This window comes from Ochotona curzoniae, unplaced genomic scaffold (genome assembly GCF_017591425.1).
Source record: "Ochotona curzoniae isolate NIBS_2020 unplaced genomic scaffold, NIBS_Ocur_1.0 contig_2754, whole genome shotgun sequence".
In the NCBI taxonomy this organism is placed as follows: domain Eukaryota; kingdom Metazoa; phylum Chordata; class Mammalia; order Lagomorpha; family Ochotonidae; genus Ochotona; species Ochotona curzoniae.
Genome location: NW_024465582.1, coordinates 16,898,415 through 16,925,826, shown reverse-complemented (window position 1 = coordinate 16,925,826; position 27,412 = coordinate 16,898,415). Strand labels below are relative to the sequence as shown.

The 27,412-nt window shown below is 40.3% G+C and overlaps 1 protein-coding gene across 2 annotated transcripts in view; it reads left to right on the top strand.

The window, feature by feature from the left end:
• The window catches only part of NUP155 (nucleoporin 155), a 46,295-nt gene extending 20,067 nt beyond the window's left edge, over positions 1-26,228 (top strand). The window contains exons 16-35 of one of the 2 annotated variants that reach the window (XM_040977473.1): positions 265-353; positions 778-840; positions 2,497-2,641; positions 4,410-4,476; positions 6,009-6,124; positions 7,917-8,014; positions 8,455-8,585; positions 11,116-11,307; positions 11,995-12,133; positions 15,079-15,214; positions 16,156-16,309; positions 16,503-16,607; positions 17,155-17,309; positions 19,472-19,601; positions 19,824-19,937; positions 21,339-21,459; positions 21,888-21,998; positions 23,903-24,039; positions 25,596-25,702; positions 26,041-26,228. In XM_040977473.1, coding sequence (XP_040833407.1) covers positions 265-353; positions 778-840; positions 2,497-2,641; positions 4,410-4,476; positions 6,009-6,124; positions 7,917-8,014; positions 8,455-8,585; positions 11,116-11,307; positions 11,995-12,133; positions 15,079-15,214; positions 16,156-16,309; positions 16,503-16,607; positions 17,155-17,309; positions 19,472-19,601; positions 19,824-19,937; positions 21,339-21,459; positions 21,888-21,998; positions 23,903-24,039; positions 25,596-25,702; positions 26,041-26,179 — 2,449 coding nt within the window. In that variant the 3' untranslated portion in view covers positions 26,180-26,228. The remainder of the gene's footprint in view (positions 1-264; positions 354-777; positions 841-2,496; positions 2,642-4,409; positions 4,477-6,008; positions 6,125-7,916; positions 8,015-8,454; positions 8,586-11,115; positions 11,308-11,994; positions 12,134-15,078; positions 15,215-16,155; positions 16,310-16,502; positions 16,608-17,154; positions 17,310-19,471; positions 19,602-19,823; positions 19,938-21,338; positions 21,460-21,887; positions 21,999-23,902; positions 24,040-25,595; positions 25,703-26,040) is intronic. The other variant, XM_040977474.1, reaches the window with a different exon arrangement.
• The last annotated feature ends 1,184 nt before the right edge of the window (positions 26,229-27,412 follow it).

Here is a 27,412-nt window from a genome sequence, read left to right as displayed (position 1 = left end):
AGTGCCGCTTACTCATCAATTACATACACTGCAGATCTTTTTCTAGAAGTTGCCAAAGTCCTTTATGATTCTTCCTGGTAGCAGTTTGAAATCCACATTTACTGAATATGTATTTATTTTGTGTCTTACACTATCATCATAATACTTAGAAGTCTGTAATGCTTAAAATATTTATTTAGAAACTGAACAGGACTAGAAGCAGTTCCACGTGTTAGGGTGGATAGTTTTACTGAATGAACACAGCCTCTGTTGTTCTACGAATAGGTACGGTGGTGAAGCACAGATGAGATTTCCAACCGCTCTTCCCCCTCCGAGTAATGTTGGCCCCATCTTGGGATCTCCTGTCTATTCTAGTGAGTATGAAATGATGAAATCAAATTGCTGTTAATATAGTTTGTAGGTTGGAAGGTATATTTCAGGCAACAGAGTTTCACTATTAGCTAATACTACATTCTTTATCGATGGAGGCTGATTTAATCTAGTGATGGTGACACTTATTAATATTGAAACCCTATTGTGTGCTAATGAGCATAATACGTTTTTAGTAATATTTATGGAACTCATTTGACATTTATTCAGTGTGACAGAGAAGTGTGATTTGGTGAAATGTGTTTCCCAGTGTGGGGAATGAGATGAGTCACTGAGTTAGGATTGTCTTGTGAGTGCTGCTATTCCTCACTTTCACGCTTAGAAGCATCTCATTGGCAGACTTTTGATCAGAGTGAAGAGACTAGGAAATGATTGTATAAATTTTCATATTCTTGTTCCTTTACTTAGGTTCTCCTGTCCCAAGTGGTAGCCCTTATCCAAATCCATCCTTTCTGGGAACACCATCTCAAGGTATGTCTTCTTGTTGTTTGAATTGCTGATTCTGATTTTTCTGAAAAGTTAATATTATGTGTCATTATCTGTGATGTTTAGTGTGAATGTGAATATTACTAACTTGCAGTCTTTCCTTGAAAACAAGTGTCATCTTTCTGTACCAGCAATGTTGGGGCACACGTAAATAAGAGACTGATGGAATTATGCCTCCTTATGAAGGACTATACTATTGTAGCACTGTGGGGAAAACTTGTTGGGGGCAAGGAGTGGGGACTAATCCCAAATAAAATAAAAGAAAAAGAAAATGAGTGTCATTTGTGGCTCAATGCAACACCCTAGTGGCTGAGTCCTTGCTTATATCCATTGCTTCTCATATGGGCACCGGTTCATATCCCAGCTACTTTAATTCCCATCAAATTCAGCTGCTTGTGGCCTGGGAAAGCTGTAGAGGAAGGCTCAGTCCCTTAGGACCCTGCACCTGCATTGAAGACCCGGTGGACGCTCCAGACTCCTGGCTTTGGATCAGCTCAGTTCCAGCTGTTGCGGCCACCTGGGGCATGAACCAGCAAATGAAAAATCTTTGTGTTTGTCTCTCCTTCTCTTTATATATTTGCCATTACAATTTTTAAAAATTGGTGAAAAAAATATATATATAAACAAAGAAAAGAAGTGTCATTCAATAGAAATTATATCCCAGCAACTATTTTTGGTCCTTGAATTCCTTTACCTCAGAACTGGCCAAGCTCTGGCCAGTGCATCCCTTTGTGGAGTGAACCAGCTAATGGAAGATCTTAGTTCTTTGTCTGCTTTCTCTATACAATCTGCCTTTCAAATAAAAATTATATTTATTTATTTATAATTTAAAGATTTATTCATTTTTATTTTAAAAGCAGATTTACAGAGATAAAAATCTGCCACCCACTGACTCACTCCCCAAGTGGTCCTAATGGCCAAAGCTGAGCAAATCAAGAGCCAGGAGCTTTGGGTCTCCCACGTGGGTGCAGTGTTCCAAGGTTCAGGCCCATCCTCTACTGTTTTCCCAGGGCACAGGCAGGGAACTTGATGGGAAGTGGAGCAATTAGGACACTAACCAGTGACCATATGGGATCCCAGCACATGGAAGGCAAGAACTTTACCTATATCGCACCTGGCCCCAAAACTATTTTAAGAAATTAAAAAAAAAAAAAGCAATTTTTTTTTAAATTTATTTTATTTTTATTGGAAAGGCGGATATACAGAGAGGAGAGACAGAGAGGAAGATCTTCTGTCCGATGATTCACTCCCCAGGCGGCCACAATGGCTGGAGCTGAGCCAATCCAAAGCCAGGAGCCTCTTCCAGGTCTCCCACGCTGGTGCCGGGTCCCAAAGCTTTGAGCCATCCTCAACTGCTTTCCCAGGCCACAGGCAGGGAGCTGGATGGCAAGCGGGGCTGCCGGGATTAGAACCAGCACCCATATGGGATCCCGGGCGTGCAAGGCGAGGACCTTAACCACTTGCGCCATCGTACTGTGCCTAAAAAAAATTTTTTTAAGAAAATTAAATTAAGCATTGATTAATTCCATGGATTGCATCTTAGTCACATCTTTCTGTTCAGATGCAACTTGGGATTTTGATAATACTGAACTTTTGTGAATATATTTTGATTATTTTTTTTTTCCTCTATGTGTGTGTAAGGTCTACAGCCTCCTGCCATGTCGACTCCAATGGGTGCTGTGGGAGCCCCTGCAGCTCAGGCCACCAGTGTGAGTTTGACTGGACCAGAGATTGTGTACTCTGGGAAACACAATGGCATTTGCATATACTTTTCTCGAATCATGGGGTAAGTTTTTCATGAATTCTGCCTACCTCACCCTCCTTTGAGTAGTAAAATATGTTTATTTATTTTTATTAAATTTTTCTTTAATTTTAGCTAACTTTTGCACTGGTGACATTGTTTTCTGTCATTCTGTTTTTATGATCTATCTTCATTTATGTGGGTTTTTTATTAGAGCATTTATGGTATCAAAATCTGTGTGTCTACATATTAGAATATGGCATTCAGGCTGCCCCCATTGGCTCTGTGACGTGTGTCTACTAATCAACTGGGCAGTTGTGATCTTGCTGCTTGATCAGGCATGAGCACTCAGCGGTGATGTTCCAGAATGTTCTGTGTGTCGTGGCAAAACTCACCCTTTGAACTTGATATCTGTTGCTGATCTAGAATGTATCCTGTCCTCCAGCATGCCACTTGATGGTGACAGAGGACTCTGATTTACTTGGCCATTTGTCTTTATTCCAAGGCCCGCCACTCACTTTCTGCCACATTCACTTGGTCATAGGGAAGCCTCAAGTCCAGGCCAGAATTGAAATGTGGAAAATTGACTCCAGCTCTTTGTGGGAGAGACATTAAAAATCATCTTGAAGGTTCAGTGCAGTAGCCTAGTGGCTGAAGTCCTTACCTTGCACGTCCCAGGATCCCATAAACGCACCATTTCATGTACAACAGCCGTGCTTCTCATCCAGCTCTCTGCTTGTGGCCTGGGAAAGCAGTAGACAAAAGCCCTAAATCCTGGGACACTGCACTTCATGGGAGACTGGGAGTAGGCTCCTGGTTTCAGGTTGGCTTGGGGAGTGAACCAGCAGATGGAAGATTTTTCATCTGTCTCTCCTCTGTATATCTGACTTTCCAATAAAAATTAAGTCTTTAAAAAAATCATCTTGATTATGATTGGATTTGAACTGTAATATTGCAACTAGGTGGAGAAATCTACCATGGGGGATTGTACAGGGAGGGTTGGGGGAATCCCAGAGCCTACGGAACTGTGTAATAAAATAAAATATAATAAAATAAAATAAACAAAATAAAAACTATCTTGGAATGGAATCTATATAAGGCAATATAAAAAATTGTGACCATTTGTGTAATCAGTCTTTATTAGCTCTCATCTAGATTTGAGATACGTCCTTTCACCACATTTGCTTAAAAATGTGAGACATTGTATTACCTTGTTTGTTTTATATGATATATATGATATATATGATATATGATATATATTCAATATGATATATATTCAAGAACGATCAAGAGGTCTTACTTCTGCTGGTTTACTCCCCAAATGGCTACAACGGCCAGGACTACAACAAGCTAAAGTCAGGAGCATGGAACTTTATCTAGCTGTCCCACGTAGGTGGCAGAGCCTGGGTGTTTATGGCATTCTCCAGGACTTTTGAGAGATGGGGAGTACATTAGCCAGGACTCCTGATGTTCAGATGTGGTATGCCAGCATTGTAGAATGGGACTTAACTCAGTGCTCAACAGCAGCTCCTAAAACCTCTTTTTAAATTTACTTCTTTTCATTGTGAGCACCTTACTTGCTGTGTTATCCATAACCTTTTGATTCTTACAGTATCTCACTCTTCAGCAAAACTTGGGAATATCACATTTGGACATTTTCCTGTTTTCCGTTTTTCTGTATAGCTTAATGTGAAATGAAATCCATCGGTAAGAGTTAAAAGCTGAGTAAAGCAAGTCCCTTTCTATGGAAAGAATTCACTATATACCTTAGTTGATTTTGTAACACAATCCATTAAAACATTTTTTGTTTCAGAAATATCTGGGATGCCAGCTTAGTTGTGGAGAGAGTATTCAAGAGTGGCAACAGAGAGATCACTGCAGTAAGTGTGCATATGGTTCTGCTATTTCTATACAACTAATTGATGGTATTAATGATTGGCCAACTTGATTAACATTTTCTGATGTTACTAATCAGAAAAAATGATTATATTATGCACATTTCTGTTCAACAAACTATGGATCCCTGGGTTAAATCAGTCTGGGTTAAACTGTCTGATTATATGTAAATATCATAATATTTCCAAGCCTGATACTTCATTGTAAAATGTGAGACTAATGTAGCTCATTTTTAAGTTTGTTGAGGACTAAATAGAATCATTGTTCAAAATTTTCCATATAATACTTTGACATATACATAAAAACTTCTTGGATACAACATGTATTTCATTGCACTGGTATTTTCTCTAGTGCACAATTCGTATGATTCAAAATTAAAGTAGCAAGTTTTTTCCTTATTCTAGAATATGAACATAATTTGTAATACACGTGTCCCTGTAAAATGAAAATACCGACATTTTAAAGCTACTATATCCTTTAATTTTTACAAATTTGTTCTTTTTAAAAAGTTGTGAAAAAGTTAAGTGAAAACATAGTGAGGGAGAGTTCAATCACTTCTTTACTCTCCAAATGCCCATAAGGACTGGGCTGGACCAGGTCAAATCCAGGTGCTGGGGACTCATTCTGGGTCTGTGGGTGAGATGGAGCCAGCTCCCTGAGCCCAGTGTACGTGTTGTTAGGAAGCTGAAATGTGAAGAGGAGCTGGAACTCAAACCTAGACATTCTTGAATGGGATGTAGGTGATCCCTGCCCCAGGGGTGTTGTATCGAACACATTTTTAAGAAGAAAGTATTTACCTAACATAGTATGTGATTTAATTTATACGATGTTATTATTGTTGTTTTAGACTGACTGACTTATTTGAAAGAGTTATACAGAGAGATACACAGAGAGGCCTTCTGTCTTGTGGTTCACTCTGTAAGTGGCTATGATGGCTGGAGCTGGGCCAGTCCAAAGCCAGGAGTCCAGGAGCTTCTTCCAGATCTCCTATGTGGGTATAGAAGCCCCCAAATTTAGGCCATCTTCCACTGCTTTCCCAACAACATTTGTAGGGATCTAGGTCAGAAGTCCAGCATGGAGGGCTCAAACTGGGACTGCAGGTTTTACTTGATACACCATGACATCAGCTGCCAAAGGAGTTTTGAGAACAGAAAGACTGAATGTGGTAAACGTGACCCCTCCAAGAAGGGCTGACCACTGACTACTGTGGGCATCAAGAAGCTTTCCTGGTGTTGGAAATAGTCTGTATTGTAATCTTGGCAGTGTCTGCAATCATGTGGAAAGCAAGCAAGATGTTGATTTTTGTATTTGCATCAGTCTTACTGGAAAAGGAGGGGAGAGTTATGTGTATCCTTTATTGTCTTTTATTCCAGTTAGCAAGTGTGAATTGATTATTAGAACCATCTTCATATTTAAGGATAATATATGTCAGTGTTAAAATTATTACAGTCCCTTATATGGTATGTGTTTTTTACATATGCTTTTTCAGTGTTTCTAAACTTGATCTTTTCTTCAGATTGAAAGTAGTGTTCCCTGTCAGCTGCTGGAATCAGTGTTGCAGGAACTAAAAGGTTTGCAAGAATTTCTGGACAGAAACTCCCAGTTTGCAGGAGGACCATTAGGAAATCCAAAGTAAGAATAAATCAGATTTATTTATTTGGTTTGTTTCCTTTTGTATTGTAGTGTTTGTGATATAATTCATATAGTATAAAAAGTTAACCTTTCAAAGTCTACACATCAGTGTTTTTTAGTGTATTTACAAGGTTGTGCAACCGTTATTATTGTCTCCTTCCAGAATCTTCATGACAAAGAAGTACTATGCCCATTAGCACTCACTCACTACTTTCCCTCCTCCTTTCCCTGGCAACCACAAGGCTTATTTCTGTTCCTATGGAGGTGACTATTATGTATATTTTTGAAGTATGTTCTGTATGAACGTTTTTAATAAAGTCATAACTTAGATATCAAAACCTTTTAACATCATTAGCATATTACAGATCCATTTCTTTCTTAGAACATAAAATCCTGGACAGAATTTAAATAGACCAAGTCTGACAGTACTTAAAAAGGAAAAGTATATTATAAGCGAGTTTTATCTAAAAAATGTAAATTTGCTTTAATATTTGAAAAATCTGCACTTTGAATGTCTGGCACTGGATCTAAAATTATGTAGAATGAGCAGTGTATCAACCTGATGCAGGAAGGAGTGAAATATTTCTCTGTGCCTCACCATTGAAAGAACTCTTTCTTAAAATCATTAAAGCATTCTTTCTAAATTATGTTCCTTGAAACAGTGAATCTGGGTGGGAAAAAATACATTGGGAACAAATGAATTAGGTAAAACTTTCATACTATACTTTACTTCCACTTTGACTTATTGGAGAGAATGATATTGTGTATTATAAATATCCTGGAGTATACTGTGGTAAAGACACTTGTTTAAGCCAGGGTTGTTCCAGAGTGTAGGAAGGACAATATTTGGTGTTGCTGTGCCTATTACAAAAAAGCAGAGCTAGTGTTGCATGACATGCACAGTAGGAAAGCTTCTCTAGGGTAACCAAGTGTCTACACAACAAATGATCTTACAATGAGTTCGCATGTACTATTTATTTGAAAGGCACAGTTACCAAGAGTAAGAGGAACAAATAAAGATTCCATTTGCTGGCTCATTCCCTCAATGGCTGCAGTGGTCAGAGCTGAGCTGAACTGAAGCCAGGAAGCAAGAACTTCTTCCTGGTCTCCCATGCGGGTGCAGGGTCCCAAGGTATTGGGCCATCCTTGCTACTTTCGCAGGGCACAAGCAGGGAGCTGGATGGGAATTGGAGCAGCCGAGACAGAAACTGGTGCCGTGTGGGATCCCGACACTTAGAGGTGGAGGATCAGCCAGTTCAAGTAATGCGCTGGTCCCCAAGAATTTTTTTTAAAAGAGATGTTGATGGCGGGCATTTGGCACACTAGTTGGAGTTGCCTTTCTGGATATCCTCATCCCGTATGGAATTAACTCATGGTTCACGTCTTGACTTCTGCCTCAAATGTAGCTTTCTATCAGTGTACATGCATCCTGGGAAATAGCAGATACTGCCTCGAATACCTGGGTCCTAACTGTTCCATTTGGGAGACCATGGCTAAGTCTGGCATCCTCATCTTCATCAGCTCAGCCCAAACTGTTACCTGAAGAGTGAACCAGCATTTGGAAGATCTTTGTCTCTCACTATATTTGTTCTAAATAAATGGAGAAATACATTTTAATTCCGTGAGTTCTTTCTTATTTGCCAGTTTTTCCTTTTTATGGAAAACAGAACTTAGAATGATAATCAATTTTTTAAAAAATTAATTATACACATGACATTGCATGTTATATGTGTTACATCTCAGTAAAATATTAGAAACTCATACATGCATATTCTACAATTTCTGTTTTCAGTACCACTGCCAAAGTGCAGCAGAGGCTGATGGGATTCATGCGTCCTGAAAATGGGAATTCCCAGCAGATGCAGCAGGAGCTGCAGAGGAAGTTTCATGGTAAATTATGGCTTTTGATCAGTTACATGTATTTGACCCCAGGAAGGAGTTTGAGTAGGAAACTGCGGACTTTTCCAAGATGTCATTGACAGCAAGTGATCTATCCACTAGTTAGCTTTACAGATGGCCACAGTAGCTGTGGCTGGGCCAGGCCAATGTCAGGAGTGACAGACTCCACCCAGATCTTTCCCCATGGGTTTCCTGTGCTCACGTACTGACTGCCTTCCTTCCTCCTCTGCCTCCCAGGGGGATAGGGAGGTACGTATGTACAAGTACAGTAGCCAAGACCATTCTCTGTTCCATTGAGCATAGGATGCTGATGTTATAGGCGCTGTCTTCACTTGCTGCCTCACCTCACTGTCCCCGCTTTTTTCCTTCCTTTTTTTTCACAAAGCCTATGTCATTTTATAAAACTTAATTAGTTGTGTTTTTTTCTTCAGAGGCTCAGCTGAGTGAAAAGATTTCACTTCAGGCGATCCAGCAATTAGTTCGAAAATCATACCAGGCACTGGCTTTATGGAAGCTGCTTTGTGAGCATCAGTTCTCTCTCATTGTGGGAGAACTTCAGAAGGTAGGATTCCATAAACAAGAAACTGATGGAATTATACTTCCTAACGAAGGATTATACCACTGTAATAAAATGGGGAAAATTTGTCGGGGTGGGGTGGGAGTTTGGGGGGAAATCCCAGTCTTCCAAAATTGTAACACATAATTCAACAATTCAAAATTAAAACATAAATCTATATAAAAAGAAGAGAAGGTAAGATTCCCTTCCTTAAGGATCATACTATTAATGATACAAGCAAATTTTTTTTCTCATACGTTTGTTATTCTATACTTGGACTAAGGGTTATTTTGTTTACAGTAAAGTGTGTTATAAGAAGATGCATGAGGGCCCGGCGCGGCGCGGTGGCGCAAGTGGTTAAGGTCCTCGCCTTGCACGCCTGGGATCCCATATGGGTACCAGTTCTAATCCCGGCAGCCCCGCTTCCCTTCCAGCTCCCTGCTTGTGGCCCGGGAAAGCAGTGGAGGACGGCCCAGGGCTTTGGGACCCTGCACCCGCGTGGGAGAATTGGAAGAGGCTCCTGGCTTTGGATCGGCATAGCATCGGCCGTTGCGCTCACTTGGGGAGTGAATCATTGGACGGAAGATCTTCCTGTCTCTCCTCTCTGTACATCCGCCTTTCCAATTAAAAAAAAAAAAAAACTAGATGCTTAAAAAAAAACAAGGTGCATGAAAGCAGGATAACTTTATGCTACCATTTTGTTAAGTCTACAGACTTCTACAGTTTATAGTGATTTGTTAGTGGGAATGTGAGAGAATTATTACTTTAAATAGTTGATTGTAATTTTTTCAGATTTTATTTATTTTTATTGGAAAGGCAAATATATAGAAAGAGAGGCAGAAAGATTTTTGTCTGCTGATTCACTACCTAAGCAGTCTCAACGGATGGAGCTGAGCCTATCAAAGCCAGGAGCCAGGAACCTATTCTGGGTCTCCCACATGGATGCAGGTCCCAAGGCTTTGGGCTGTCCTTGACTGCTTTCCCAGGTCACAAGCAGGGAGCTGGATGGGAAGTGGGGAAATTGGGATACAAAATAGTGCCCATATGGGATCCCAATGGAAGCAAGGCGACAACTTTAGTCACTAGACTACCACCCAGGCCCGATTTTAATTTTTTATTTTATTTATTTGCTTTTTAACAATTTATTTATTTTTTTATTGGAAAGTCAGAAATATAGAGAAGAAGAGAGACAGAGAGGAAGATCTTCTGTCCGATGATTCACTCCCCGAGCAGCTGCAACAGCTGGAAGTGAGCCAGGAGCCTGGATCCTCTTCCGGGTCTCCCATGTGGGTGCAGGGTTCTAAGGCTTTGGGCGATCCTTCACTGCTTTTCTAGGCCATAGGCAGGGAGCTGGATGGGAAGCGGGTCTACTGGGACACGAACCAGTGCCCATATGGGTTCATGGTGTTTGCAAGGCAAGGACTTTAGCCACTAGGCCATCGCTCCAGGGCTCAGATTTTAATTTGGAAACTTAATGAGATAGCATTCCTCATCCTTAAAGAAATGTGTATAGATCCAAATTTTGGCATGTAGTTACCAATAACTAGCAATCTAGATTAAGCAGTCCTACTTTAAAGAACAGTGTTTTGTTACAGGAAGTGAATGGAGAAATAGAGAAAATCTTCCATCTTTTGGTTCACTCAGCCAAGTGGCCACCATGGCCATTTTAGAAGTCATTCCCCTAGTTCCTTTCCAGTAGTGTCACATGAGTGATTTGGGATTTTTTTTATTGGTAGTTTTGTTTCTTTTAAGCAGATACTTTTTTTTTAAAGATTTATTTTTATTATTATTTTTTTATTGGAAAGGCAGATACACAGAGAGGAGAGACAGAGAGGAAGATCTTCCGTCCGATGATTCACTCCCCAAGTGAGCGCAACGGCCAATACTATGCCGATCCGAAGCCAGGAGCCTCTTCTGGGTCTCCCATGCGGGTGCAGGGTCCCAAAGCTTTGGGCTGTCCTCGACTGCTTTCCCAGGCCACAGGCAGGGAGCTGGAAGGGAAGCGTGGCCGCTGGGATTAGAACCGGTACCCATACGGGATCCCAGGCGTGCAAGGCAAGGACCTTTAACCACTTGCGCCACTGCGCCGGGCCCAAGCAGATACTTTTTTTAAAAATTCAAACTGCTATGTTTTTAATTATGGAAAGCTCCCTTTCTGGGGTGGTAATTGTGAGCTTTTATTGGGTGAGGATAAGTTGCTTTTCAAACAAGATAGTATTTGTGAACCATCTTCAAAGCTCCTTTGTTACACCCATTATGTGTTCAAACAATGCAAATTGTTATCCAATTTTCACTATTTGTTGAAAAATAATTGCTGAAGAAAGAAGAGGTAATAGTGATATTGCTAGATGAATATTACAAATCACGTTAACACTGTATGTTTTTAAGATTTATTTGAAATACTTAGAGAAATTTTCTACCTACTGCTCACTCCCCAGAGTGCAACAGCAGCAGGATCTGGCCAGGCTAAAGGCAGATTTTGTATGGAAATAAATAGCTCTGTAATATTAATGTAATGATCTCCTTACACTGCTAGGAGTTTCAAGAACAGCTGAAGATCACTACCTTTAAAGATCTGGTTATCAGGGACAAAGAACTCACCGGGGCATTAATTGCTTCTCTGATCAACTGCTACATCAGAGACAATGCTGCTGTTGATGGCATCAGTTTACACTTGCAGGATATCTGCCCCCTTCTGTATAGCACGGATGATGCCGTCTGTTCTAAGGTATGAGGCTTTCTTACCTATTTCAGTGCTTTCTCTGGGAGCTGTTCTTGGTATGGCCTAAAGCACACTATAACGGGAATCAGTTCCTTGGTTTACGTGACGTATGGCCTAAGATAAATGTTTTCGTTTCTCTTCACCCTAGAATCCACATCTAAGAAGAGAGTTGTTAGATCTATGCAAACTTTTCATAAAGACTCTTTGATAGTATTTGTTAGTATTTATTATGTTACAAATTACGGAAAATCACTAAGTGTGAAATGAAGGAAGTTTGATACTTAGGGTATTTCTTTAGTTAGAAGCTAAGAAAAATCACTAAAACTTAAAACTGATCTGTATTGAATAGAGTTAATGGGGCAATTTTTATTGATCCTTTCCTACAGGTGGAAAAAAAGTAAATGAGTATCACATGGACTGCCTGCTGACCAATAATATATTGACTAGGCAAAAGAATTGCCTGACAAAAGCTATCTTGCTTAACATATTTGTGAGAGGAATTAAGAATAGCTAGGATTTTTTGGTCAAAAATTTTTCTTCCTAATATTAAGAAGAAGTAAGTTTTGTAGTGTTGTTTTTGTTTTTAAAGAAAATAAACCACTTATTAATGTAGAGATGCACAAAAATTTATGTTGACAGCTCTACCACTCTGCTTAATTTAATGTATTTTTGAGTTCTTGTCATCTGTTCTAGGCAAATGAGCTTCTCCAGCGTTCCCGACAAGTTCAGAATAAGACTGAAAAGGAAAGGATGTTAAGGGAATCGTTAAAAGAATACCAAAAAATCAGCAGCCAAGTGGACCTGTCCAGTGTCTGTGCTCAGTATCGCCAAGGTGAGAAACAAGCCCCTTGTCACATCTGTTACTTAGAGGCTAGAGGACAGCGTGTGAATGTCACAAGGTACAGATGAAGGCTCAAGTGAGAGAGGCATGCTCCATTCCGCTACTCGATGATGACACTGTAATGTCAAACAGAAGTTTTCAGGCTGCTTTCTTAACTTGAAATATGTAACTTTGTAACATTGGAGCTTTAGTTTTTTTTCTTTTTTTTTAAGACTTGTTTGTTTACTTGAAAGAGTTACGGAGAAAGAGGGACACAAGGATAGATAGACCCCTTCTATCCACTGATTCCCCTAATGGCCATGGTAGGGCCTGGCCAAAGCCAGGGACCAGGAACATCATCCAGGTCTCCCACATGGATATAGGTAGTCCGAGCACTTGGGCTGTCCTTGGCTGCTTTCCCAGGCACTTTAGCCAAGAATTGGATTGGAAGTGAGACAGTTGGGACTCGAACTAGCGCCCGTGTGGGATGCTAGTATTGCAGGTGGCAGCTTAAGTGGCTATACTGTAACCCCAGACCTTCCGAGCTTTTTCATTCCATTAAACTACTGTATCTATTCGATTGCTTCCTTAATTATGTTTTTTAATTTTCTTTTTGAGATTTGTAGAGATAATGGGAGAGGCATTGAGAGAAAGAGATCTCCCATTTGCTGGTTCATTCTTTTTTTTTTTTATTAATAAATTTTATTTTGACATTCTTTACATAGTTAATTAGGGTAAGAAGGTTCAAGGGCTACAGGAAAGTGGATAATACTAGTATGTTTTCCATATTGTTAGCTTCATATTTAAAGGGGAGTATTTAAGGGAGAAGCCCACCCAATTTCCCACCCTCCCCAGGTCCCGGATGTAGGGCATGCTCTGAGGTTCTTGCTCAAGTGGTTTTGATATTGCCACAGTTATGAATCACTGTCAATCTTGCCACTCCAAGCACTATGAGATCTTTGAAAAATCTACTGATTGACATAGTCCATCATAGCTGAGATGGTTGGTTGACCTGTTCTGTCTTCTCTCTTTTCTTCGTTAGGGTTCTGAGTCCAGCATTTAGATTAGGAAGATCTCCAAAGAAAGTTCTTGTATGCACTAACAAGTACAGGGCATCAACTGGGGTTGGGTGAAACTGCAGTTGAGAACCAATACTCCAGTTGTATCTCTCCCATTGGTGACAGGGCACCATGTATTTGGACCATCTTCTGCTTTCCCAGGCACATTAGTAGGGAGCTAGACTGGAATTCAAGCAACTGGGACAAGAGCTGGCACTGAGAAACAGAAGACACACACACACACACACATACACAATGAAAAGAAACAATAAAAGAAAGAAGAAAGAAAGAAACAAGAGACAGAGAGACCACACATCCACTGATTCACTCCCCAAGTGTCCATAGACAGGTGTGGACTACTTTGAAACCAGGAGCTAGAGATTCAGTGCCCATCTCCCATGCAGTTGACAGGAACCTAACCGAGCAATCATCTGCAGTTTTTCACATTGTACCCCAGCAGGAATCCAACAGAACTGGGACTGGATCCTAAGAACACTGATATGAGTTGTAGGTGGAGGCTTAACCCCTAAACACCTGATTGCTTAAACTTATTTTAAATCGAATCTAATATACCTATTACCTATTAACACAGGTATAATTTTGGATTCTAACATTTCCAATGAAGGAACTGAAACGCTCCTTTTTGTCATGTGAAATATGAAAGTATTTTCTAATGAAGGAATACATTTAGTAGCTGACTTAATAGAAGTATATATAGTATATATACTTGGATCTTTTTTATGTGATGGATTCATCAAAATATTTTTTAGCCCTTTTTTAAAAAACATGTATTTATTTATTTGAAGATGAGTCTTACACAGAGAATGAGAATGGGCTTGGTCCAGAGCCAGGAGCTTCTTCCAGGTCTCAACTTGGATTCCATGGTCAATGTTCCTGGACCATCTTCCTCTGATATTCCAAGCACATTGATTTGAACTATAGCACCCAAATAGGATGCCGGTGCAGCAAGCAATGTCTTTACTCACTGTGCCACAAGTTTTAGCTTTACTCACTACACCACAGCACCAGTCCCCCATCAGAAATATTTTATAAGGGCCTAGCACTGTGGCACGCTGTGTTACGCCACGGCTTGTGACTCCAGCATTCCCTGTGAGCACCAGTTATATTTCTAGCTGCTGGGGCCAACACCTCAGCCCGTGGTGCTGCTATCACATGTGGGTGCCGGTTGGAGTCCCAGCTGCTCCAGTTTCGATCAGCTCCCTGTTTGTGGCCTGGGAAGGCAGCTGAGGATTGCCCAAGTCCTTGAGCCTCTGCACCTGTGTGGGAGACCCGGCGGAAACTCTTGACTCCCAGCTTTGAATCAACCCAGCTCTGGCTGTTGTGATCATTTGAGTAGTGAACTAGTACTAAAAGATCTCTCTCCTTCTCTCATTCTTTCAGGCAAAATAAAAAAAAAATTTAAATTAAAAGTAAAATCCTGGGGTCAGTATTGTGGCATATCTGGCTAATCCTGTGCATGTGGCACAGGCATCCCATATGGATGCCTATTTGAGTCCCAGCTGCTTCACTTGCAATCTAGCTCCCTGCTAATAGGAAAGCAGTGGATGATGCCCAAGGCTTTGGGCTTTGCACCCAATTGGGAGAGCCAAAAGAAGTTCCTGGTTTCCAGGAGACTGGCCCATCTCTGGATGTTGCAGCCATCTGGGAAATGAACCAACAGGTGGATGATCTCCTTTTTGTCTTTCCTTCTCTTTCTGTAACTCTGCCTTTGGAGTTAATCTTAAAGAAAAAAAAAACATGTCTTATGCTTTCTGTCATTACTTTGGTGACTATTGTAAATGGAGGTATAACCATGACTTATTTTTATATACCACGCAAGAAAAAGTATTATTTGGTAATATGCTTTAAATAAAATCTTTGTACTTTTTCTCTCGTTAGTGCGTTTTTATGAGGGTGTAGTAGAACTTTCCCTAACTGCCGCAGAGAAAAAAGATCCTCAGGGTCTTGGACTTCATTTCTATAAACATGGAGAACCAGAAGAAGACATAGTTGGACTGCAGGCTTTCCAAGAAAGGTGGGTTTTATTACCTTAACAGAATGACACCTTTAGAGCTACTAACTTGCGTGTGAAGTTTTGATTTATAGTACGAGGGAATTAATATTTCCAGTACAATTATTCCAAAATAAAATTATTCTTTCATTTACAAAATGACTTCTTGTTCTTTCTCAGTTTTGTATTTTTTAGCCTAGCAATAAAATTTTAGTCTGATAAAATCTTCCTGGCTTATAAATATTTTTAAACCTGCCATTGTCGTTTTTTGGAGACTTTATTATCTTTTCATAACATGACTGCTTTCTTGTTCAGTATGAACATTTGTATTTTACTTTAAATGATAATTTATAACTTCTCATAAATTTATACATACCGTTGAAAAAATGTATGTCAGTAAAGGAATTTGTAAAGTACATAATGTGTTTTGCTAATGTTTTTATGATTTTATTCTCATGTTCAAACAAACATTTCTCAAAGTTGCTGAAAAAATTTGTGATGTTTATTGTTTTCTATTTAAAGATTTTTTCACTAAGTTGAAAAGCAGAGTGATGGACAGGGAGGGAGAGATAGACACTGATCTTCCACTGCTGATTCATTCACTGTGACTGAAGCTAAGCTGGACCAAAGCCAGGACACAGGAACTGCACCTAGATCTTGAGAATCCAAGTAGGGTTCACGTATTTGGGCTGTCATCTATTGCTGTGTGAGGCATATTATCAGGATGCTAGATCGGAAGGATGACAAGCAGTCAGACCTTGCTGTAGTATGGGATGCTGGCTTTGCAAGCAGTGGCTTAACTCATTGCACCATAGGGCCAGCCTGATTTGTATTATTTTTGATAGCATACATACTGTATGTATTCTTCAAAATAGACCTTAAATTCTTTTTATTTAAATTTGAAAGTGTTAGCACATTGGTTTCTAGTTTAGCAATATAATCATTCTTTTCCTAATCTTTTCCAGATTAAACAGTTACAAATGCATTACAGATACACTTCAAGAACTGGTAAATCAAAGCAAGGCTGCTCCTCAGTCTCCCAGTGTACCCAAAAAACCAGGTCCCCCCGTTTTGTCATCTGATCCCAACATGCTGAGTAATGAAGAAGCTGGCCATCATGTAAGGAACATGACATATTCTATAGCAGTATACTGTATTGGAAGTTCTGTGTTCAAGTGAGAAAGAGGGTTGATAAAGCTACCATTTGAAGATTTTTTTTCTTGATTTTGCACTGGAATATGTGGGGGCTAAAATGATACAGTGTCCAGAAACAGAGCTTTTAACTATACTAATTTTTGCTATTTTCTTTTAGTTTGAACAAATGCTTAAATTGGCTCAGCGATCGAAGGATGAGCTGTTTAGTATTGCTCTTTATAATTGGCTAATACAAGCTGACCTTGCAGATAAACTGTTACAGGTAAAAAAAAAAAATACTGCTCATGTTTTTAAGTAGCATAATACAATAATCTTAGCACATATATCCTCGAAATTCAGTCTCTCATCTTCTGCCTGCCTTCAGGTATTAGTGTGCAGCTGAGCGGTGTGTCCTTTCAGAGGGGCAAAGGTGACACTTGCTCACTTTTTCTTGCTTTTTGAGTGCTGGTTAGGATGAGCTCCAGCATTGTTTCTTTGTGATTTCACATATAACTTCTGACTGTCGACTTAGTAATTCTCAGCCTATGAAATAAATACAGAGCACCTGATAATTTAAAGGATACCTTTACACCAAGAATCAAGAAATAAATAGCTTTGTCATCAATTACTATATGATTAATACTGTGGTAAATGTTTATTAGTCTAATTTCCCTTTAACTGTTGAAACAAAATTGTACCTTTTTAAATCTGTTAATGTTGGATTTTTTAATTTCATGAAGCAAAGCAAAATTGTAGTTGTTTTAAAGTATGTTTTTTACGTATAAACAACAAAATGTTCACATTTTTTTGTGCATCTATACCATTTCCAGATTGCCTCTCCATTTCTGGAGCCACATCTCGCTAGAATGGCCAAAGTTGATCAAAACAAAGTCTGTTACATGGATTTACTGTGGAGGTATTATGAGAAGAACAGAAGCTTTAGTAGTGCAGCTCGTGTTCTCTCCAAATTGGCTGATATGCATAGGTAAGATACCCTCATTGGAAGGATCGTGTGTAGACTGACGGTGTGTGGTTACATCTGAATTTCACAAATAAAGCATTTAGTTTGCATATACATCAGTAGAATTTTTACGCTTATACTGAGATTTACCTAATTTTTAAATTAAATTTTATAAACATATGAGAAGCACTAAGGGAATATTCATCAGAACTTCTCTATTCAGTATTTTGTGAATCTTTTTTATTTCAATTTTTATGTATTTTAAGAAAGATTGGATCCGGCACAGTTGCCTAGTGGCTAAACTTCTCACCTTGCTTGTGCCAGGATCCCATATAGGTGCAGGTTTGTGTCCCAGCTCCTCTACTTCACTTCCACGTCCCTGCTTGTGATCTGGGAAAACAGTTAAAGACAGCCCCAAATCTTAGAATTCTGCACCTGTGTGGGAGACCTGGAAAAAGCTCCTGGCTTCAAATCAGCTTGGCTCCAGCCATTGCCGCCACTTGGGAAGTGAAGCAGCAGATAGAAGATCTTGCTGTATCTCCTTCTCTGTAAAATCTGACTTTCCAATTAAAAAAAAAAAAAAGATTTTCCATCTGATAGTTCACCCTGCAGCAACCCAGGGTGAGCCAGTCTGAAACCATGAGCCCAGATCTTAATTTGGGTTTTCCCTGGGTGGCAGAAATCTAGCTGTTTAAGTCATCAGTTGTCTCCTAGAGTATGTCTTTGGAGTCTTTGTTAGTAACAGCACAGCAGTCGTTTTCTTTTTTTTACAATTTATTTATTTTTATTGAGAAGGCAGATTAATAAAAACAGACAGAGAAAAGGATCTTCCATCAGCTAATTCATTCCCAAAGCAGACCCAAAGGCCGTAGGATCCTCTTTCAGGTCTCCAGCGCAGGTGCAGCGTTCCAAGGACTTGGGCCATCCTCTGTTTTTCTAGGCCACTAACAGGGAGCTGGATGAGAAGTGGAACTGCCAGGATATGAACTGGTGCCCAATTGGGATTCCAATGCTTAAAGGGGGATGATTAGCCAGTTGAGCCATTGTCCTTTGGCTGCAGGCAGTGATTTTTAATGAACAGAAAGATTGTGTTTCAGAGGGTTTATAGTTAGGTTTTATTAATCCCAGAGCAGTGTCTTCTTCTGCCTCAGCTTCAATTTCTGAAATGATCTTAAAACCTATGTATTGAAACTTTTTAAGATTCCTGTTTAGATATAATTGAGATTTTTAAATAAATCTATCATATCAAAGTCAATTTTATAAAATATTAGCAGGCTAGAGCCGAGATGTTGTAAAACCAGAAGCCAGGAGCTTCTTCCTTGTCATTTACATGGTTGCTGGGCCCTGAGGCTTTTGGTCATCTTCTGCCCTCCCAAGCCACAAGCAGAGACGAGCTGGAAGGGAAATGGAGCAACTGGGATATGAACCTGCACTCGTATGGGATCCTGGTGCACCCAGTTTGAGGACTTTAGCCACTAGACTATTGCGCTTAGCCCCAGTTTAGTTCATATTTAAGTGGTCACTGTATATAATATTGAAGATGAAATATTATAGAGCCTATATTAAGGTACAGATATGAATATATTGTAGTAATAACATTTTCCTTAATTTTATTTTGATAGAATTTAAGTATAGTTACCTAAAGCTTTCATGCAGGAAGTTACTTTCTGTATATAATTATAAAAATTACCTTGTTGTGGGCCCAGTGCCATGGCCTAGCGGCTAAAGTCCTCGCCTGAAATGCACTGGGATCCCATATGGGCACCAGTTCTAGTCCCGGCAGCCCTGCTTCCCATCCAGCTCCTTGCTTGTGCCCTGGGAAAGCAGTCGAGGATGGCCCAAAGCCTTGGAACCCTGCACCCGTGTAGGAGACTTGGAGAAAGTTCCAGGTTCTTGTCTCCAGGTTGGCACAGCACCAGCTGTTTTGCAGTCACTTGGGAAATGAATCATCACACGAAAGAACTTCCTCTCTGTCTCTCCTCCTCTCTGTATATCTGACTTTGTAATGAAAATAAATAAATGTTTTAAAAAAATTACTTTGTTGTGAATCCGTCTTACTAAGCAATTAGATTTATTTGGAAAAAAAAATGATAAAATTTTCATTCAAAGTCATTTGATTTACAGTAATGCTTGACATATTGCTGCTTTCCTAAGAAATCATGTAAAAATATGATTTTCTCTCTTAGCACAGAAATTTCACTTCAGCAGCGGCTGGAATACATTGCTCGAGCCATCCTCAGTGCCAAAAGCTCCACTGCCATCTCCTCTATAGCTGCGGATGGTGAATTCCTGCATGAGTTAGAAGAGAAGATGGAGGCAAGTGCTGGAGACACATGCGCTGTGTCCACAGCCTGTAGTGATTTTGCTTTCTAAAGAAGTCATTATTATTAATTTTCACCCTTAGATAAAGATGTTAGATTTTCAGGATATTAGTATTCAGGACATAAAGACTTTGTTAACACCTAACATCAGGTGTTAGTAGGCACTCCTCAGGTACCTACTGATATATCATAGGATTCTATTTTCTGCCCCAACTAGGTTGCCAGGATCCAACTTCAAATACAAGAAACTCTACAGAGGCAGTATTCCCATCATTCTTCTGTGCAGGATGCAGTTTCTCAGTTGGATTCTGAGCTAATGGACATAACTAAGGTAATAACAAAAAAGCAAGTGTAACTCTTGTTTATGAATTGATTTAATTTGGCAAGTGTAATTATTTCATTGCTGTCTTCTTTTTCTTTTAAGATTTTTATTTATTTATTGGAAAGTGAGATATACAGAGAGGAGGAGAGACAGAGAGGATGATCCTCCATCTGATGGTTCACTCCCCAAGTGGCCGCAATGGCTGGAGCTGAGCCAGTCTGAAACCAGGAGCCCCTTCCAGGTCTCCCATATGGGTGCAGGGTCTCAAAGCCTTGGGCCATCCTCAACTGCTTTCCCAGGCCACAATAGGGAGCTGGAGGGGAAGTAGAGCAGCTGGGATTAGAACCGGCGCCCATATGGGATCCCGGTGCGTTCAAGGCAAGGACCTTAAATGCTCTGTCATGCCAGGCCCCCTCAATGCTTAGTATTGAAACATTCCTTGCTATTTTGTATTGTAGTTTCCTGGGAAGGATTAATCCAGCAGGCCTGGCATGGTAGCCTAGCAGCTAAAGCCCACGCCTTGAATTTCCATATGGATGCTGGTTCTAATCCTGCCAGCCCCACTTCCCATTCAGTTCCCTGCTTGTGGCCTGGGAAAGTAGTTGAGGATGGCCCAAAGCCTTGGCACCCTGCACCCACATGGGAGACCTGGAAGAGGCTCTGGCGTCCTGGCTTTGGATAGGTTCAGCTCCAGCTGTTGTGGCTGCTCGGGGAATGAATCAACAGTTGGAGAATTTTCCTCTCTGTCTCTCCACCTCTCTGTATATCAGACTTTATAATAAGAATATATAAGTCTTTATAAAAAAAAAAAAACTAATCCAGCAGTGTAGAGTGTGATGGATGCCTGCTCCCTCTGGGACTTAGTTTAGGGCTGGACCAGGCCATAACCGAAGCTGTCTTTTTTACTAAATAAATACATACATACATACATACATATATATGTGTGTGTATGTGTACATATATATACATATGTGTGTATATATATATATATAGACATTTACACGCATATATTCATTTACTTATTTATGCAAAGTATCACAGGGAGAAGCAGAGAAAGATCTTCTGCCCTCCGGCTCTCAGGTGGCTGTCACTGCCAGGCTGGGCCTGAATCTTCTTCTACCCCTTATATGCGGCACCTCGTTATTATTATCCCAGGCACATTAGCAGGAAACTGTATCAGAAGTGGAGCAGCCAGGACTCACACCAACACCCATATGGGATTTTGTCACTGCAGACAGTGAGTGGCTTTATTTACTCCACCATAGTGTCTTTGCCACCCCCATTATACCACTCTGAGCAGTTCCTAGATCAAATATATGTCACTGCTTTTCTGTTGTTTTCAAAGAGTACTTAATTAGTGATTTCTAAATGTTGACCTGTGGTTGCTTAATTTTGGATTTTCTCCCACAGCTTTATGGAGAATTTGCTGACCCTTTTAAACTTGCAGAGTGTAAACTTGCAATAATTCATTGTGCTGGTTACTCAGACCCAATATTGGTGCAGACCCTTTGGCAAGATATTGTAGAGAAAGGTGAGTGCTGATTCACATATTAGCATACACCATTTAGTGACTTTACTGGAGCAGCACAAGCTACTAGTGAGGAACATATATAAGGTCCGTGAAAGTCATCTTTACCTTAGTATAAAGTTAATGTCTGGGACATCTGGGTGGGGTAAGAATATTGGTACCTGAATATTGGGAAGATGCTCAGTGAAAAGGGTGCTTTTTTTTTTTTTTCCTTTTGTACTGCTTAATAAGGAATACTAACACATCTTCCTCAAGCAGTAGCATGGTTATAGAAAATGTATCATGCTCACAGAAACAAAATATGCTGAGTAGGTTGATATGATAGTCCTGGAGTACTTTTTATCCTGAAGCATTTTGAACACTGAAGCAAAGTGAAATAGCTCATGTTCTTTTTAAGTATTTTGGATTTTTAATGACATGTTTCTTTACAGAACTGAATGACAGTGTAATGTTGAGCTCCTCAGACAGAATGCATGCGCTTAGCCTCAAGATTGTCCTGCTTGGCAAGATCTATGCTGGCACGCCTCGGTTTTTTCCTCTAGGTAAGTAGTAAGTAGATACTGATTGTTTTATTTTGGTTTTGATGGTTTTCAACAAAAATGAAAAACAATAATAATCTTTATGGTGACTCTGTTGCTATGTAATTTAGCTGACTGTAATTGTTATAGGTTCCTTTTATGAGGCCTTTGCCAACCTTCGATGTCTTCCAGTTATAAAACAGTGAATGACACATTGATCCATCTGTGAAATAGAATATTATGGACTTTTTGTGTTCTGAAAAATATTGAGAAACATAAAAATTGTCAAAATACAGCATTATTTTGTCTTACTTGTTTGTTTATTTAAGACCAGTCCAGATGGAGAGCTCCCAGCCTCTGACCTTCTCCCTGTTACAATTAGATACTTTTTCTTGTAGGTTCAGTATTAAAGCAGAAAAATATTTTATCAGAAAAATAAAATAGTATGCACATTTACATATACACAGACATATATTAATAAGTGAAAGGAAGAGTTACAGTAAGAAAGATAGGGAGAGATTGTCCTTCCAATAGCGCACTCCTCAAATGGCCACAGAGGCCTGGGCTGGGCCAGACTGAAGGCGAGGGTCATGGCGCTTTATCCGAGTCTCCCACGTGAGTGCTTGGGCCGTTTCCCTCTGCCTTCCCAGGCACATTGGTAGAGAGCCTGGTCAAAAATGGAGAAGTCAGGACTTAAACCCACACACAGGTCAGCACTGCAGGTGGTGTCTTAACCCATTGCATCACTGTGTTTGCTACAGGGTGCTTTTTTTTGTCTTTAAGGTAAAAACTAAATATTTTGTTAAATATTTATTTTTATTGCAAGGGTAGATTTACAGAGACAAGAGTCAGAAATATCCCCATCCGCTGGCTCACCACACAAATGGCTCCAATGGCCAGAGCCGAGCTGATCTGGTACAGGATCCCAACACTTTGGGCTATCCACCACTGCTTTCCCAGGCCACAAACAGGGAACTGGATGGGAAGTGGTGCATCCGGGACACAACCCGTCATCCATATGGGATCCTGGTGCTTATAGACAGGATCGTCTATTGGACCATCCATGCCATTTCCCCTTCTTCCCCACCCCCCCTTTTTTAAGATTTATTTATTTTTACTACAAGGTCAGATACACAGAGAGGAGGAGAGACAGAAAGGAAGATCTTTCGTCTGATGATTCACTCCCCAAGTGGCCACAACGGCTGGTGCTGTGCTGATCTGGAGCCAGGAGCCAGGGACTTCCTCCAGGTCTCCCACACGGGTGCAGGGTCCCCAGGCCCTGGGCCATCCCCCACTGCCCTCCCAGGCCACAAGCAGGGAACTTGATGGGATGCGGGGCTGCTGGGATTAGAACCATCCCCCATATGGGATCCCAGCTCGTTCAACGTTCAAGGACAGGACCCCAGCCACTAGGCTACCACGTCGGGCCCTAGTTATATTTCTCGGGTTATATTTCTCATCTCTTCCTATCCCCAAGCTTAGGCCACCACTGTTCTACTTTCTGTCTCTATTTATAATTGTTTCTAAGAAGGTTTCACCCTACTTAATTTTGAATTAGACCTTCTATTTATAATCAAGAGGTAATTTCTAGGTCTGGTGTTATATTTTAGTGAGTGAAGCCACTGAATGCAGTGCAGGCATCCCGCATCCCGTCTGGGCTCTTGTTTGTGTCCCTGGCTGCTGCAGTTTTAATCCGGCAGCTCCTTGCTAATGTCCTGGGAAAAGCAGCAGAGAATGCCCAAGTGTTTGGGTCCTGCCACCCATGTGGGAGACCCGGATGAACCTCCTGGCTCATGGCTTTGGCCTGACCGAGCCCTAGCCATTGTTGCTATCTGAAGGGTGAACCCAGAGACTGAAGAACGCGTTCTTTCTCTGTAGCTGTTTCAACAGAAAAATAATTGTAAGGTTTGATCTTTTTCCTTTTCTAGATTTCATAGTACAATTCTTAGAGCAGCAAGTATGTACTTTGAACTGGGATGTGGGCTTTGTAATACAGACGATGAATGAGATTGGAGTGCCATTACCTCGACTCCTGGAAGTCTATGATCAGCTGTTCAAATCACGGGTAAGGAAAATATGAAATACAATAAAACTTTTCAGTGGATATCTCATGAAGGATTGTCAGTATGGGCAACAAGGACCATATCCTGACTGCCAAGGAGATCACAGGGAACTCTTATGTCAGCCATTCCCTATCAGATCTCCCACATGTGATTGAAGCAGCTCAGAACCCTGCTAGGGCCTAATGACATCAGAACAACAGCCGAGAGCCCCGGGTGGTCCTCAGAGATAGGAGAATTGTAAATTTGCTTCTGGACTCAGGAGAGGAGCTATCTGTGGTCCTTACCTAGTTCCAATCTTGCCCGCCTTCCCCCAATCCTCTCTTGCACTGACCATCAGGGTCGCTCCGGAGTTCCAAAATTAGCTCAGATAGGCAGAGAGAGACTAATATAGAAAGCTTAGAACAGTCGAGAAAAATCAGCTTGGGTTTTCCTGGACCTCACTAGGTAGGATGCAACGTGCAGGTATTCCTCACTAGCTAAGTTATTGGAGATTTCTCTGTGCGCCTGCCTAAGACTGTTTTACTCTGCAATTGTTAATATATGGTTTGTTAGAGCTATAAGTCTGTTTTGATTATCCTAAAATGCATGAAGTTATGTAAAACTTCATTTGAATACTATAAACTGCTAAAGATAATAAAATAAATCTTCTGGAAGAAAAAAAAACTTTCATTTAATAATAAAATGACTTTCTGGATAAAGTCAGGTAGTTTAATTGGCTAAGTACCTTATCACTCAGTCTAGTGGGAGTTGTAGTACAGATTTGTTACTTTGGTCAAGTTTTGAAAGTTATACTCCAGACTTTTTGAAACTGATAACGGAGAGTTAGACTGTTGTATATCAAGATTAAAATGGAAGTTTAAAAATTACTAGTATATGGTCCTGGCACCATAGCATAGTGGTTAAAGTCCTCGCCTTGAGTACGCCTGGATCCCATATGGGTGCCAGTTCTAATCCCAGCAGCCCTGCTTCCTGTCCAGCTCCCTGCCTGTGGCCTGGGAAAGCAGTAGAGGACGCCCAAAGCCTTGGGACCCTGCACCCACATGGGAGACCCGGAAGAGGCTCCTGGCTTCAGATTGGCTCATCTCCAGCCATTGCGGCCACTTGGGAAGGGAACCATTGGATGCCTTGCATACATTGGAATCCCATATGGGCATTTAGACCCTAATGACTACTTTAACATAAATAGTTGAAAATCAGTTTAGGGCCATGTCATGGCACAGCCAGTTAAGCAACCTGTGACTTTAATATCACATGTGTGTGCTACTTGGAGTCCTAGCTACTGCATTTCTAATCCACCTCCCTGCTAACATGCCTGGGAAAGCAGCAGAGGACTCTTTAATATTTGGGTTTCTCCCAAATGGAAGACCTTGACAGAATTTCAGGCTTCTGGCGCAGCTTTGACTGTTGCAGCCATTTGGAGAAGTAAATCAGCAGAGAGAAGAAATTTTAACATTCATTCTTTCTGTGTAAATCTGCCTTTCAAATAAATGAAATCTTTAAAAAGGAAGATCAGCTGATACCATTAGGCTTCCAATTCATTAGGTAATGTCTTTGCCAGGATCCGTTCTGGAACAGAATGAAGAAACCACTGCACCTTTTGGACTGTATACATGTGCTGTTGACAAAATATGTTGAGAATCCTAGCCACGTCTTAAATTGTGAGAGGTAAATATAAATTAAATGTTGAATTCTTGGAACAGTGTTTAAACACCTGTAATAAATACCTTGGTAGCATTTTGGGGGAGAATATAGGAAGAAGTATATTTCAATTAATCATCTATAATCATGATATTCTGTTTGTGTGATATTATAAGTTCTATCATATTGTGAGTTTATTATGAAGTTTTTTTCTTTATTTTCATTCAGTTGCCGTTTAATTAGTCATGTAGTCCTTAACCTCTGTGGAATTCTAAGTAAGATTTAGCAGAAGTTGGAGGGGAAGAAGCCTTTAAAAGGAAATGTTTATAAGTTATAGTAAGTTAACCAAGTGTCTTCATTCACAGGAGAAGATTCACCAACCTCTGTCTGGATGCCGTGTGTGGCTACCTGGTTGAGCTCCAGTCTATGAGCTCTTCAACAGCAGTACAAGCCATCACGGGCAATTTCAAGTCTCTTCAGGCCAAATTGGAACGGCTTCATTAATACTGTGATGTAATTTCATATGTGCATTTTGATCTGTAAAATAAACACTGTGTCCACACACTAAATGTTCTAAGATTTTAAGAAGAGTTTTAATAGAAATGGGTTTTTAAATAACTGACTAATGTCTACAAATAATGCATTTGTCAAATGACTTCTTTTTTTATTATCACTTTCCCCCTTGCCCTGATAATTGGGTTGAAAAATCAACTGAAATAGGGCTGGTGTTTTGGCATAATAGGTAAAGCTGCCACCTCAATTCCAGCTCCCACAAGGGTTCCAGTTTGAGTCCCTAGGGCTCCACTTCTCCCAGTGCACACTGGAAAGCAGCAGAAGATAGCCTAAGTCCTTGGGCCCCTGAACCCACAAGAAACATCCAAAAGAAGCTCCTGGCTCTCCTGGCTTCTGTCTGGCACAGCCACTTGGAGAATGAACTGGCAAATGGAAAATTTCTGTCTCACCTGTCCTATATAACTCTGCTTTTCAAATAAACAAAACAAATCTTTCAAAATAGTAATAATACTAAGAGCTTAACCTAAGGATAAAAGTATTTTAAAACCATGGTTTAAATCGTGCGTCAGTAGGCATATAACTGTCTTTACAATTTTTTTCTTTGAAGATTGATATATACATGTTTGAACATCTGATAAACTTGTAAGTAATGTTCTGTGTCCTGAAAGTCTGCGAGGAGGTTCTTCCCGTATCTGCTCTTTGTTTTCCTGACTACTGAGTCCACCGACGCCATTCCAAGTGTGTGCTTCAAAACAGTAGTGTCAGAATCACATGGGGTCCCACCTCCGACCTGCTGAGTCAAAAACTTCAGAGTTTTAACAAGCCCCCAGGGAATTCTGGTACTTGTCCAGTTTGAAAATCATCCTTGTGAAAGATGCTGCTGATTTCAACTTCCCATCTGATGCCTCCTCCCTGCTCCACGGTACCACAATATACAAGGGTTACCCAAGCTACACAACGGCAAGAATAAAGCAAAATTCCTAGTTATGTTGTTTTTGATCAGTCTTTAACGATTTTGAAATAACTAAGCCAAGTGACTTATAAACAAGGAAGGAGGAGAGTGGCAATGACTATGATCAACAAAAAGGTAAAAGTTGAACTCCTTCACTTCTTTTGGGAAAATAATTGCCTTTTACTAATTGTCACTATTGCCCGATTCATAATTTTTAAGTGTATTTAGAAAATAATTTTTCTTAGTTTGTCTTTTTACAGAACCCAGAGCTC